Raw genomic sequence first — 12,364 nt, 5'->3', positions numbered from 1 at the left:
AGCAAAAAGGTAGGAATATGTACCACCTATTGTGCTGGGAGGCATTGCAAAGTCAGATGACAAAGGGTATGGATCAATAATTCTGTTATGGAGAGGGAATGAAGAAATGGGACAGTAATCTACCACAGAAATATTTCAACCTTATAATGTCAGTTTTTTTGTCACTGAATTAACTATTCTCTTTGATGCCTAAATAGTTGAGCAGATTGTCTTGTTTTTCTCTTCCCTGTCCCTTCTCTTTCACTGTTGTCTTTCTCCTCTGTAGCAAGTGACTTCACAATGACTGTGTGGGACCCCCACTAAGCATACATCATAGTCAAGCCACTGGCTAATAAACTAAGGGGCTTGACCTTTTATGAATTTGTTTTCCCAAGAACCTTGATTTACTATGTAGCTAACTTTATTGCAAAAACTTCATGGAAAAAATTGGTTCTACTTAGTATAGCTTAATCTGTATTCTTAGGTTCCTGGTGCCCATTTCTGAATGAACCAATCTAGCATGGCTTCATTGTTTTTTATTCTTTCAGTTCACCTGAAGAACTCAAGGAAGAAATGAAAGAGATATATTTGCCTTTGATTTATGAATGATGACAATGTCTTGGATCTCAAGTACTTGCTAAAAATGTAGATATCTTTAGAGGATATCTATATAGAAACCAAAACATTAAAATTAACAAATCTGCTTCCTTCATCAATTTCTTATTCTGCAAGTTTGACATTTGAATTCTAATTTCTAAAAATTGCATGGTTTGGTTAACCATAGTCTGTTCTTTAGACTACATTTCTTTCCTTCTTAAGAAATAATTGCATATCAAAGTAGCTATCTGGATGTATTTATCTGTGTAAAGAATGTGTTAGAAGTGTGACCAGATTGCATTTATAAATATTATTATAACACTACCGTAAATTGAGTAAATAGCACACAACATCAGTAGTTCAGCTTAGAGTGACTCATTTGTCAGTCCAGTCATAGTCATTACTCAGAAATAATTCACAACAGACTTTGAGGTCCTGGAGAGATGATAAAAATAGGTGGGCTGAAAGTACCTATTTGGGGAATTGTCTGGAATGTTTAATACCATCCAGATGACATCATCATCATCTGGTATTAAATATGACTGGGCACTTTCCCAGGCTATTCAGTTGACATTACTTTTTTTTTAAATCACTACCTAAAAAGCAGTTCTGGGACAGTTAATGAAATGTTACTACATATATCGAAATAAGTAAAAAAAAAAAAAAAATCCAAAAACCCAGCTATTGTTCTGGAATCATATTAAGACAGGTGATGATGTTTCAGACAGTATCTCATCTTGTCTGTAAGCCAGTATTGCCTCATGATATCCCTGCTATTATTTTCTTGAAGTGTTGATTAAGGTTTTTATTATTTTAACCTTCTTTTCTCATACATATTTTAAATCTGTTTGCATTACGGGCTGGATTTTATTTCCTTATGGCTCTCACATCAGTTGTCAGGACCATTCTCATAGAGGTGCTTAAGTTTTTTCTTTTAATTTTTGTTGAATGAGGTTGTATAGCTTATTAGAGTGAAGTTCTCAGTTTCAGATTATTTTTAAGTGCTTTTAAAATGTAAATTAGATCAGATCTCTCACCTATGTAAAACCCTTAATTGATTTCTTAATATTATAAGATATAGGCTCCCTCCTTAAGCCTATAAATCCTTGATTAGTTTGACTTGCTCAGCTTCATCGTATACCTTCCTCTTTCCTTGCTCTTTGTGCTTTAGCCTCATTGGTCTCCTTTTGGTTTCATGAACATGCTACATCTTTTCCTAGAATGTTTTTCTCCCCAGTAGTACCTTCTCACAGAAACCTCTCATGATCACCCTATTGAAAGTAGCCTCACCCTGATACTTTTCAGTTGATCACCCTATATCCCTGGCATTTATTGCACCTTGAAATTATAATTTTTATTTGTCTATTTATTTATTGTCTTTTTCTCCACTCAGTAGAAGTTTCAGGAGTGCAAAGTGCCAAGCGTAGTGACTGACACTCAAATATTTGTTGAATAAATGGAGTTTATACTTTAACCTCTTAGAACTTTAACTTTCTTCCTTAATTTCATTCCATGAGGGAGAGAGCACCATGCTTTCCAATTGACCTGCAGAGAGTCAGTACAATTGAGGGTCTTGAGTGGTCCTGTGCTACTGTGCTCATCACTCTTACTTAATTGATTTTATTCTGATTCATAACTGAGGTGTTTTGGGTTTTTCTTTAAAGATATATACACATATATGGAAACTGGACCAAAAATTATGGTTTTGTACATGTTTATCTTTATAAGCCTTGATTTGCCCTATGAAATATTTCCAAATTGTAATTATAAGTTTTTTCCTAATATATATTCTGTGTTGTAACTACTGGACTCTTATTAGATACTGCATACAGCATGATATTCTCACACGACAGGATAAAGAGTTGCTCCACTAGGATAGATGTGGAATAAAACCCCTTGTAAAGGTTCTTTGCCATCAAGTTAGAATTCATGTGTAGAACAATTTAGTGACTCTCCCATCAAGAACAAAACTTGGGGTTTATTACTGAGAAATCAGAGTAATTCAGGACCTAAATAACCTGCCCAAGGTGACAGAGCAGTGAAAAATAGAGCCAGGATTCAAAATCATGCTTATCTGACTCTAGAACTCATTTCTACTATATTATGAAATCTCTCCAGGTACAAAGAAATCCAGAAATGTATTTTATTTATGTATTTTATTAAAGGTATGAAAAAACTTTGAAGTCATCTGTTTGTTTAAAATGTTACTATCATCATGTATTACAACTTATTGACTTCAATATAGGGATTATAAATAGTTTTAGAAAAGTTTGACTATATTTGCTTTTAATTGTTGGTGAAACTTGAACATATAGTCATGAAAGTTAATTGTAAATAACCTTTAGAACTTGTGTAACTAAAAACCATTTCACTTCTCAGAAGACTATGGTTTGCTTCAGTGGTTCTGCATAGCCTGAAGAACTGATTCAGAATCTAACAGATGCGAACAGTCTAATGTAGGGAAATTGCTGAAAGCACAATTAAATTGCCAGAGTATACCACAAGCAACAATTTCCTTAATTTTTGTTGAACACACAATTTGAAATGATTATGTACTTACAAAAACAAACAGAAAAGCAAAATGTTTTATAATCTGTAGTTTCATACTCACAAATATGTCTCAAGGTTAAAAGTTTAATATTATAAATAATATTATAACCTAATATTTAAAATTAAAAGAACATAGGTTATCCTAATTCAATACAGCTCAGACACCTAATCCATTTTCTTTTAGTGTTCATATGTCAGGTAGTACATATATAATGTGCTATAACCTGTTGTTCAGCTTTTTATTTTATTTAATGGTCCTTCCTTTCTTAGTTATGTTCCAAGAGTGATTGGTAAGAACCAGCACAAGCTGAGCTGACAAAGACTGGAGTCCTGATCTACAATAAGAAGGGTCTTTTTCACAGTAACATTTTTGTGCTGATTAGAAGAAAGAGCCGTTAGAGAAAAAGATGAGTATATATTTGGGTATGGGGATTGACAATAATGGATCTTCAAGATATTTTGAAGAGAGCAAGTGAGAGAGTTTTGATTACCTTATGGGAGCTGTAAGATGATAGTTAGATGGAGGTTCAGGGTTCATAGTCATCATATTCCTGAAAACGTCATTTCTCTTCAAATTTATTAATTAGAAATGTGAAGTCTTCGCTGATTTGTGGGTTAGGAACCTCGGACCAGGATTTAATTATTTGAGTTTTTTTAAAACAAAAGACTCTCTAAGCATAAAATATTAAATTGGCATCAGCCTTTTTAACCTTACTCCCAAGGTACAAATTGATGAAATTACAAATTAAATCCTTTTAACATAACATTAAATATTTAATTGCATACATTATTAATCTTTTGGACTATTATTCAGCTGCATCTTTGAGGGAGGCTGATAATTTCTGAATGAAGAATTTGAGGCTTAAAGGTGATCATGAAAAGATTCTGACATCCCTGAAGCTTAAGGGAACTCAGTTATCTATGTTTCCCCAAGTCTTTGATAAGATGCAGGGAAAGCTGCCTCTTATCCCTGGGGGAAGAAAAGGGATTCCACTCAGTAGTGATGAAGATAATGATGATAGCAGCTGACATTTATTGTGCATTTATTATGTGTCAGGCACTATGCCATGAAATTTAGACTTATTATCTATAAAGGCAGAATGAAATACTATATATAACTAAAATCTGTATAACTTGAAACTTATTGGGGCTTCAGCTATACTTAATTTAGGGGTTAGTAGAAGATGACTCTTGAATTTTTGAGGTTGAGTGTCTGTAAGATGGTAGTTATAGTGACTTAGAAGATGGTAATGAAGTTTATAAAAAGAAAGATGAGCTCAATCTTAATAACATTGTAGTAGCAGAAAGAAAAACTGTATAGATATACAATTAAGTAACTGTTGAGAGGCCAAATGTGTTTGGCAAATCTGGAGATTAGTTTTATAAAAATTCTAAGTAATGAATGAAATCCCCCAGGGCAGAGTTTCTCAACCTGGTACTAAACCTAAGATTTTATAGCCCACCCCCGACCCCCCTTGAAATTGCATATAAAATTTTATGTGTACATTTGTACAATTAGATTTGAATCTAATTTTCATTAGATTCTGAGTAGGGTCTGTGAGCAGAAGGTCTTGGGCCTTGGTCACTGGGGTGACCAAAGAGGCAGCCCTGAGACAGGCACTAAATAGGAAGATTATGAAAAAAAACTAACATCTACTAAGAATAAAGTAGATCAAAGGTTAGGCACATGAAGGTGATAGTTTAGATTAACTCCATGGGGGAAAGAACATAGAAAAAGAAAGACAAAGGCCTAGACTAGGCTGTGGTAGGTAGTTTTATATAGTTAGAAGAAAAAGAACCAATTAGTGAAAAAGTTGGAGGAAAACAAGGTAAACACAGAATCTAAGAGAGAGATGTTTATTTTGGAGACCATTTAAATATATAATTTAACACTTAAAGGTCATAAAAAATGAGAACTGAGAAAAGGTAATTAATTGGCTTTAGCCTAGGGAGTTGCCAGTGACTTTAAAGCAATTCCAGTGGTGTGTGAAACATAGAAACCGTATCACAAGGGGCTGATGGGTAAATAGTAGTTAGGGAAGGGAGGTAGCCTGCATCAACCCCTGACAACATAACAACAGTAATAGTAATAATCATAATTTAAGTAATAGCAGCTAACATTTTTGAGCACTTATATGTGTCAGGCACTACGCATAGGTTTTTTCTTTTTTAATTGGATTTTTAAATTTAATCTTCACATAACCTTTCGAGGTGGTTTCTATTATTATCTCCATTTTGGGATTAGCAAATGAAGGATTTGGGAGGTTAAGTAATTTGCTCAAGATCACATAGTTAGCAAGTATGAAGACAAAATTTAAACCCAAGCAGCCTCTCTTCTAAGCCTTCATTCTTACCTTAGCACCACACTATTAATATTAAAAATATTATATCTGCAGTACTATAAAAGGAATGTGGAAGATTTCTGTGTTCTGCTATGAAATTTTTAAAGAAAGAAAATGTTTTTGTGTAAGAAGTGGGGAGAATACAGTTACATATAGACATTTTCTCATATAAAATGAAACACAGAAAGGGTAAATCAAAAACTAATTTTAAAAGTTACCCATAGGCAGAGAAAGGGAACAGGGATAGTAGACTTTTTTGACTATATTTTGTTACATTGTTTTAACTTTGGCATTATGTTAAATATCAGGTCTCTTACATATTCAAGAAATAAAGGTAAATCAAAGAAGAGGGAGAAAAATAATTCCTAATATATTTGAAAACAAACAAATATACCAATCCTTATGTCATGTTGGCAAGGCACCACACATAGATAGCTCTTTCAAGTAATTTTAAAACATAGTTTTTAGACCCCTCTTGAAATTACATGTAAAATTTTATGTGGATAATGTAATTTCAGATAAAAAGAAATGTAAAGAAATGTTAACTTTTATACTTCATCCAGATTATTGTTAGTAGTAATATTAGTATAGCTATTTTGAAACTATTTTATGTATAATGTAGGATAAAACAAGCAATTTATGTTAATCTTAAGAACCAAGATCTTTTTTCATGAATTTTTTTTTCTTTTTAAAAGTACTTATTTCCTAGCTCTGTTCCTGAAAAGGCTTAGAAGCAGTGCTGACCCAGTAGTAATAAGCACCTTGAGCACCCAGATAGCATTCCCCAGTGAAAAGAACCAAGACTTCTTGGAGAAATGACTGATTCCAGGTTTGGGGCAGGAAATATTCAAGATAAACACAGGCCATTTTTATATGCCAGAAAAAGCAAAGCTATTGAATATTTTTGTAGTCATGTTAAAATCAAAAAATAGTATAATAGGATTTCCACTGGCCAAAGATGGGAAAATGTGAGCATCAGAAAGAATAATGGGCTAGGCACGGTGGTTCGTGCCTGCAATCCCAGCACTTTGTGAGGCTAAGGCAGGAGGATCACTTGAAGCCAGGAATTTGAGACCAGCCTGGACAACATAGTGAGACCCCATCTCTACAAAATTTTAAAAAATTAGCCAGGCATGGTAGTGCTCACCTATAGTCCCAGCTACTTGAAAGGCTGAGGCAGGAGGATCACTTGAGCCCAGGACTTCAGAGTCATAGTGGGCTATGATCACACCACTGCACTGTAGTCTGGATAACAAAGCAAGACTCTTTGTCTCTCTTGTATTTAAAAAAATTTTTTTTTAATTTTAAAAATAAAATAAATTTTTAAAAAGAATAATGATTGGACTTGATGGAAATATTGAATAGCATATAAAATCTAGGCATTTATTATGATACTTAAAAGAGTCATGAAAGAGAAAAAAGAAAGCTGAAAAATAAAACAAACATACAAATCAAAGAATTAAGCATTCATCTTTCCTAACCTGTTCAATTTGTATTTCAGAATAACTAACCCTAGTTGACAAGAGAAAATTCTCTATAGAATTGTATCTAATAAATGTGGCAGGAATCAAAAAATTAGAAAAATCACAACTTTGCAACCCATAATGAAATCATTGATTCATGTAACAACCAGCAATGAATACTAAAACTGTTAGTGCTGTGGTTCTCAAAGTGTGGCCCCTGTTCCACCATCTAAAACATCACCTGGATACTTAAAAAAATACAAATTCTCGAGCCCTTTCCAACATCAACTATATCAGAAACTCTGAGGGTAGGTCCCAGGAATCAATATGTTAAAAGCCCTCTGAGAGTTCTGGGGTACATTGGAGTCTGAGAACCATGACATTAGGAGAAAGATTGATGAAAATCTTTCACCGAAGGATCAGGCTCTCACCTGCAGAACTTGCTGACCAATCCCAGCACTCCTAAAAGAAAAACCAGATGTTATATTCCTCCTTGTAGATGGAGGGACCTATGACCTATTCTTGCCACCCCCAAAGAAGTTAAATCTGAATCTATTCAGTCCATTAAAGTTGGATTCCAGTTTACAAGAAATGTAGGAGATTGAAGAATAAGTTAAACAGTATCATGAGGAAGCAAAGGCCAAATCCAGAATGTAGGATGACCAGCCCAGTTTCTTCAAGTCAGTGGCACAGAAAAAAGAGGCAGGGGGAGAGTAGGGCAACTGTTCCAGAGTAAAAGAACTCCAAAGAAAAGCAAATGCAAAATGTTCAAATTGTTTGGATTCTGATTCAAATAAGCCTATTAGGGAGTTTTGAATGCAGACTAGGTATTAGATGATATTAAGGAATTATTAATTATGTTAGGTGTGATAATGGTATTGCAGTGTCTAGAAAAGTGTCATTTTTAAATAGATACATACAAAAGTATTTAGGGCAAAACAAAATGATGTCAAAGTTTGCTTTCTGTTACTACAGCAGAAAAAAAGGAATGAAGGGTAAATGAAACAAGTATGGTAAGATTTTGAAAACTCTTGAATGTTGGGGATTCATTATACTATTTTCTCTACTTTCATATATATTTAAAACTTTCATAATAAAATGTTAGAAAATTAAAAAAGATATCTGCAAAATGATATATTCATTAGGACATATTTATTCCTCTGCTAACCTCTGTTGCAGTGTATTGTAATTGCCTGTCTGCTTGCCTATACCAGTATTTCTCAAACTTACCAGTATTGAGCTTAAATTGTCCAGTCTGTTGCATACCATGATTTTTGTAAAATACAATAAAAATCAATTACCAGAAAAGCAAAGTGGTGGGAGGGTGACTTACAAAATATAACCTTAAACCTTAAAAGGTTTTGTTATTAAAGTCAACAAACATAAAATCACATTTCACTTCGCAATCAGAACAAATGTAAACATAGGAAAAAAGAAGTTTTAAAAAATGATATCCATTCATCAAAAATACATACACACGTAAGCAATTAATACAGAGAATTTCTGTTACACTCATAAGTTTGTTCTGTAATCTTAATTAAGTGAGGTTTTTAATGTGAAACATGAGTATGTTTTTTGTATGTTATCTTCAGGACCCTGTCCATTAAATTGAGTTTGGATTGATAACAGTGTTCCTCAGAGGGGATGATGTATAACCTAAACTGATTTTATTTGCAGCCACAGGTTTCTGGCTCAGTTACTTGTGTTACTGATTTCTCAGCAGATGTTACAGTATTCAGGGATGCTTACACTGCAGAAATCATAAAGAATGGGGGAGATAATAGATACGCTGGAATACTTGCTGAGATTTTTACTTAAATAGTGAAAGTACCACCTGTCTATATGGTTTGTCTCTTAATCTCTGGAATTTGGATGTTGTTATTTTTCTCACACTGTGTGTTACGTATTCACTGACACGTGATGACTGTGGCTTTACATGGTAATTTTAGGTTCGGATATACCATGCCTTTGTTTTTCAGGCAGTACCTTTCCTGATGCCAAGTTTCAAAGTTTTTCCTCCCCCTCGCCTGTGGTAGTGCCAGTTTGGACTGATAGCTTTGAAAAACAGTAACAATAGGCCGGTGCCATGGCTCACACCTGTAATCCTAGCACTCTGGGAGGCCGAGTTGGGAAGATCACTTGAGCTCAGGAGTTCTAGGTTGCAGTGAGCTGTGATCATGCCACTGCACTCCAGCCTGGATGACAGCGTGAGACCCCTCTCTCTGGGTGGGGGCCAGCGGGAAAGGAGGCAAAGGCACATTATCCAATTGCCAGTTCTTAAACATAATCTTTCTGATGGCATTTTGGACATTTTGATCAAAACTTCTACATATTCTTAAGTGATCCTTTCCTCTCCTTCAGAGTTATGGACAACTGATTACACAGGCTCTGTAAAGGCAAGGAGAGTATGTGATAATTTAAGTCTCAGTTTCTGATAGTAGCCCGTGTAGAAGAATAGACAAAATGTCTACTTACATTTAAAGCCTGTAGTATATAGAGTATGGCATACTGCTCCACATTTTTATAATACTGTTGATGGAGGAGTTTATGACACCATCCATGATAGGATCTTAATCAGCTAAGTATGAAGTATTGTGCCTATGACGTTTTGTACATAGTGCTAAGCATTGTGGGGAGCATAGATGAGAATAATTATAGTCCCTGTCCTCAGGAGGCTTAAATGAAGATATCTTTAATTTTTCAAAACACAGCGTGTTAGAGCTTGTGCTATATGCATGCATATACATATGTATTTATAATATGCGTGCGGATAATTACATACAGTGTAAAAGCAAGGGGAAGATGTGATGAACTGACTGTCTCAGTTTCTGGTACTAGCGCATGTCAGTGTATGATAAGTGACAAGGAGCTGAAAGAAGAGAGGTTATTTCCACTTGAAACAATGAGGGACTATTTAAGGGCAAGGTGGCATTTGAGTAGGGTTTTAAAAGCGTGGTTAGGATTTCAGCAGGAGTGTAGTAAAGATGCTTGATAATAAAAAATTCAGTCAAAGGTTCTAGTCCCAGATTATCTATTCACTCACCAATTGTATGAATTCAACCAGATTACTTAATCCCTGTGATCTTCAGCTTTCTGATCTATAAAATGAGAATTGAGTAATCATTCTCATAGAGTATTTAAGGAAGATTAAATGAGATAGTACAATATGAACATGCTTTGTGTTGTGCAAATGTTAGTAAATTTTATAGTAAATATTGAGAAGGGCATGGGCTGTAGCCATGGAATTTAAAAACCAGCAGATTAGCACTAGAGCAGAAAATGTGTGAAGGTGACTGTGACTATTGGTTCGTCAGACACTTCCTTAGTTAGGAAAATTATCTTAAATAAAAAAGTCTTTCAGGGTTTATGGTGATCCCTCTCTCCCTCAAAAGATAATTTCAGAGGCCTTTTAGATCGTCAGATGAAACTTGAATGAGTTGTAATGTTTAGTTTTATTGAATTCATGTACACAGTATGTATACAATTAATATTCAGGTAAACTGCTTTAATGAAGATTATGACATTGCACAAGATAATGTACCTTGCAAAGTATATTTGTCTTTTAGTTTAGAGAAAATGACTGTCATGACAGTGTTTGGTTTAGAGAACAAGTCTGCATGTTCTTGGGTGGATCAGAATTGTTCCTTCCAACAGAACAGGATGTGAATTATTTAAGCTACTTCCAGGTACCACCATATCTTGTGTTAAAAGTAGTTTGTATGATAATTGCCTGAAAACAGTATTTCAGAAAAGATATCCTTTGATGCAATCTCAGAGAATTCATGTTCTCTGTTTTATATAAGTTTTATTTTTAAAGTGTGGTTAGGAGAAATACTCAATATATTTTTCAACAAAAAGAGGGAGTGCTTAGGCATAAAAAAAATCATAGTTGTACTTTGAATATTGTGCGGCTTGCTGTTGTCTGGTCTTGGGCTCTCACCATTTATCTGGACTCTAGTGAAATATGATTGGAATTACTTCTCCAAAGGCAGGAACATATTATTTGAACACTAATCCTTATTCACTTAAAAAAATTTTTTTTGAAGGAAAAAATTCCTGAATACTAATAGTGGAGTTATTTTATTTTGGTGACTAATTCTAAATTCTCTCTTCTTTTGCAGACTATCTTGCTAATCATGGCCGGTTAAATGAATCTGAAGCCAGGCGAAAATTCTGGCAAATTCTGTCTGCTGTTGATTATTGTCATGGTCGGAAGATTGTGCACCGTGACCTCAAGGCTGAAAACCTCCTGCTGGATAACAACATGAATATCAAAATAGCAGGTAACTGGGACACAGCTGGCTCTAATGTGCTGAGACGTGAGCCATTGCTCTCGGTCTGCGGAAACAGACCTGCAGGTGCAGATTCAGGAGCATTTCTGCCTGATAATGTCAGCCTTTCTCAAAGTGTATTTTACACGTTTCCTTAGTTCTGTGTGTAATTAAAAGTAAGGGAAATAAATTCATTATTAATATACACTGGCAGGGCTACACCTGAGGTCTGATTCGTGTCCAGGTCCCTCGGGAGGGGCTCTGCTGAGCAAGGTACATTTGCCTGCGTGTGAGGGTGGTTAGAGGGAGGATGGGGCTGGAAGGAGCATTGTGGGTTGCTGGTGCTCTCCTAATTATGGCTGCTGGCTACAGTCAGAGAAAAGAACGCAGTGATGGAAGTAGAATGAGAAATATTTAAGACACAAAAGCACCTTGCCTTACTCTGATACAATAGGGTTTTGATTGATAATATGGAAACTAAAGGTAGAGATTATTTTGCTTGTTTTCCTCCTACTCTTTCATAATTATAAAAATGCTTATATTTTATATTCTGAGTTTATTTGCATAGTCAAAATTCTCATTCCCTTAATAAATATTTGTGTGTCAAGTACTGTGCTATGCTAAATATGATATGTGGAAATCATTTCACAACATATATGTATATCAAAATATCACATTATACCTATTGAATATATAGTGTTTTTTGTCGATTATGCTTTAATAAAACTGAAAAAAAATATGGTACAATAGTTGCCGTAAAAAATGCATGTACAGACTGTAGTAGGAACATAGATTAGGGGACATCAGTCTACCCAAGGAGTTAGGAAAGCTTCACAGAGAAGGAATTATTGGAATTTAGGCTGAAGAGATGAGTTAGAAACTTTCCAGGAAGATGAACAGAAATAGGATGTTGCAGGCAGGTAGACAGAGATTGGAATAGTGGGAACTGTAGCTCAATATTGGTTAAATAAAAATCTGTAGATATGGGGGATTGACACAGGAGGAGCAGGTAGGTGAAGACCAGAATAAGAAGAGTCTTGAATGCCATGCCAACAAAGATTTTAGAGTTTATTCTGTAGGTCATGGGGAGTCTAGCCTAGTGAAAATTTTACAGCATGGATGGGCATAAAGTGGGATTGGGATAACATGATTAGATTTGCAC

The 12,364-nt window shown here is 34.8% G+C and overlaps 1 protein-coding gene across 1 annotated transcript in view; it reads left to right on the top strand.

Moving 5' to 3' along the window:
• Positions 1-12,364, top strand: part of SIK2 (salt inducible kinase 2) — a 114,404-nt gene that overhangs the window by 62,815 nt on the left and 39,225 nt on the right. The window contains exon 4 of the mRNA XM_045556622.1: positions 11,053-11,214. Within this exon, the coding sequence (XP_045412578.1) occupies positions 11,053-11,214 (162 nt within the window). The remainder of the gene's footprint in view (positions 1-11,052; positions 11,215-12,364) is intronic.

Source organism: Lemur catta, chromosome 7 (genome assembly GCF_020740605.2).
Source record: "Lemur catta isolate mLemCat1 chromosome 7, mLemCat1.pri, whole genome shotgun sequence".
Taxonomy (NCBI): Eukaryota; Metazoa; Chordata; class Mammalia; order Primates; family Lemuridae; genus Lemur; species Lemur catta.
This window is presented reverse-complemented; position numbering and strand designations above follow the sequence as displayed.